At 48.3% G+C, this 3011-nt stretch overlaps 1 protein-coding gene across 1 annotated transcript; it reads right to left on the bottom strand.

The window, feature by feature from the left end:
* Nucleotides 1-387: 387 nt before the first annotated feature.
* sox3 (SRY-box transcription factor 3) lies at nt 388-2186 on the bottom strand. The gene has a single exon (XM_062044313.1). The coding sequence runs from the start codon at nt 2093-2095 to the stop codon at nt 1133-1135; it is 963 nt and encodes a 320-aa protein (XP_061900297.1). The 5' UTR covers nt 2096-2186; the 3' UTR covers nt 388-1132.
* Nucleotides 2187-3011: the final 825 nt, after the last annotated feature.

Genomic DNA, 3011 nt, shown 5'->3' with positions numbered 1-3011 from the left:
ATGTAATTTACCCTTCGCCTTTACACAAATGAAGTGTAAACGTGACTTGTGAAATAAACAGCCTCTTGACACTTTTTCACAACAGAGGAGAACATGGCAATATTTAAATATGTAGGAGTCCAATTTTACCCTTCGCCTTTACACAAATGAAGTGTAAACGTGAATTGTGAAATAAACAGCCTCTTGCCCCTTTTTCACAACAGAGGAGAACATGGCAATATTTAATATGTAGGAGTCCAATTTTACCTTTCGCCTTACACAAATGAAGTGTAAACGTGACTTGTGAAATAAACAGCCTCGTGTCCCTTTTCACAACAGAGGAGAACATGGCAATATTTAAATATGTAGGAGTCCAATTTTACCCTTCGCCTTTACACAAATGAAGTGTAAACGTGACTTGTGAAATAAACAGCCTCTTGCCCCTTTTTCACAACAGAGGAGAACATGGCAATATTTAATATGTAATTTACCCTTCGCCTTTACACAAATGAAGTGTAAACGTGACTTGTGAAATAAACAGCCTCTTGCCCTTTTTCACAACAGAGGAGAACATGGCAATATTTAAATATGTAGGAGTCCAATTTTACCCTTCGCCTTTACACAAATGAAGTGTAAACGTGACTTGTGAAATAAACAGCCTCTTGCCCCTTTTTCACAACAGAGGAGAACATGGCAATATTTAATATGCAGGAGTCCAATTTTACCTTTCGCCTTACACAAATGAAGTGTAAACGTGACTTGTGAAATAAACAGCCTCTTGTCCCTTTTCACAACAGAGGAGAACATGGCAATATTTAAATATGTAGGAGTCCAATTTTACCCTTCGCCTTTACACAAATGAAGTGTAAACGTGACTTGTGAAATAAACAGCCTCTTGCCCTTTTTCACAACAGAGGAGAACATGGCAATATTTAATATGCAGGAGTCCAATTTGATTGCTTCAACTCATCTTCACAATAACACAATTGCATTTTTTTTTAATTTACTCTGCCGGACTCGAACTTCAGTCTTCAGTCCCGAGCAAAGGAGAAAGACATATTGCGATATTGTGGGAATTCTTTACAAGCAACCAAGTTCAAGTATCCAAGTACTTTTTTTTTTTTTTCTTTTATTTTGAAAAGTTTTTTTTTTTTTAGATGTGGGTGAGAGGTAGGGTCCCGTTGACGCCCGTCCCCGCGCTCTGGTAGTGCGGGTGCACGCTGTGTAACCGGCTCCCTTGCAGGGCCGAGTGCTCCGCGCTGTCCCCGCCGGGGGGCAGGTACATGCTGATCATGTCCCTCAGGTCCCCCAGGCTGGCCCGCTGGCAGTGCGACGTGATGGCGGGCGGCGGCGAGCTGGGCTCGGTCTTGCACATGGAGCCCAGGCCCATAATGTGCCCGGGGCCACCACCACCGCCGCCGCCGCCCGCCCCTGCGCCTCCACCGCCCGCGGCGCTGACGGCGACGGCCTGCTGCGTGTACGCCGCCGGGGACATGCTGTACGTGGAGGCCGCGTTCATGTAGGTCTGCGCCGTGGACATCATGGGGTACTGGAGGCCGGCCATCTCGTAGCGGTGCATCTGCTGGATCTGCGGGCCGCTCATGCCGTGATGCTGCGGGTAGGCCAGCTGCTCCTGCATCAGCGAGTAGTTGCTCCAGCCGTTCATGTGCGCGTAGCTGTCCATCCTCTGGCCCACCTGCACCGGGTTGGGCCCCGCGTTGCCGCCGGGGGCCAGCAGCCCGCCCGGCAGCGAGTACTTGTCCTTCTTCAGCAAGGTCTTGGTCTTCCGGCGCGGGCGGTACTTGTAGTCCGGGTGCTCCTTCATGTGCATGGCGCGCAGCCGCTTGGCCTCGTCGATGAAGGGCCGCTTCTCGGCGTCCGTCAGCAGCTTCCAGTCGGCGCCCAGCCGCTTGCTGATCTCCGAGTTGTGCATCTTGGGGTTCTCCTGCGCCATCTTGCGCCGCTGGCCGCGGGACCACACCATGAAGGCGTTCATGGGCCGCTTGACGCGCTCCTGGTCGCTCACGCCGCCGCCCTTGGAGCCCGGGCCCCCGGGGCCCGAGTTGGGCTGCGGCGGGAGAGGGGACTTGAGCTCGGTCTCCATCATGCTGTACATTCTCGCGGGGGAAAAAAAAAAAAAAAAAAAAAAGTCAAAAGCGGGGGGAAAAAAGTTCACTGAAAAGTGGAGGAGAGGGAAAAAAATGAAAAAAAAACCTGAATTGATGGACAACCCGCGGGGGGAAAAAAGGGCGAACAAGTTGCGTTGCGTTGCGTTGCGTTGCGTTGCGTTGCGTTGCGTGTGTTCCTGCGCGCTGCGAGCTCATCAACTCAAGTCTGCAAACTTGTTTTCCCAGCCCGACTATTAGGCCCTGTGCCGGCGTCACGTGACACGGGCGGGCGGCCAATCAGGGAGGCCCGCGGAGCAGGCGGCCAATCAGAGAGAAGGAGACTTTTTTAACTGCATAAAATAGGTTAAAAGTTTGAAATAAGCAAGTTTGTTTGCATTAAGAGTGCAATTGTGTTATTAGAGGAAGTTACGTGCCATGTGTGACATGGTTTTTTTTTTTTTTTTTTGGCAGGCTGAAACAGGAATAATAAAGAATTTGATTCGTCATAGCAGAGGATTTTAACTGTCACTGGATCGACTGCATTTCTGATTTTTGAGCACATCCAAGAAACCGTTTTATAGGAGTGATGAAGAGTAAAAATGCAAAACAAAAAAAGCACATATATGCCATCAGTATACCGGTAGTTTGAATGTGTTTACATGATGCAATTTTATACTTTGAATTGGGATTTTTGTGCAGTAAAATGCATGCCACTATTCATTTTGCTGAAAAAAAAAAAAAAATATAGACACATATATATAGTGAAGCAAAGTGAAGTGAATTATATTTATATAGCGCTTTTCTCTAGTGACTCAAAGCGCTTTACATAGTGAAACCCAATATCTAAGTTACATTTAAACCAGTGTGGGTGGCACTGGGAGCAGGTGGGTAAAGTGTCTTGCCCAAGGACACAACGGCAGTGAC

This window comes from Entelurus aequoreus, linkage group LG04 (assembly GCF_033978785.1).
Source record: "Entelurus aequoreus isolate RoL-2023_Sb linkage group LG04, RoL_Eaeq_v1.1, whole genome shotgun sequence".
Classification (NCBI taxonomy): domain Eukaryota; kingdom Metazoa; phylum Chordata; class Actinopteri; order Syngnathiformes; family Syngnathidae; genus Entelurus; species Entelurus aequoreus.
This window is presented reverse-complemented; position numbering and strand designations above follow the sequence as displayed.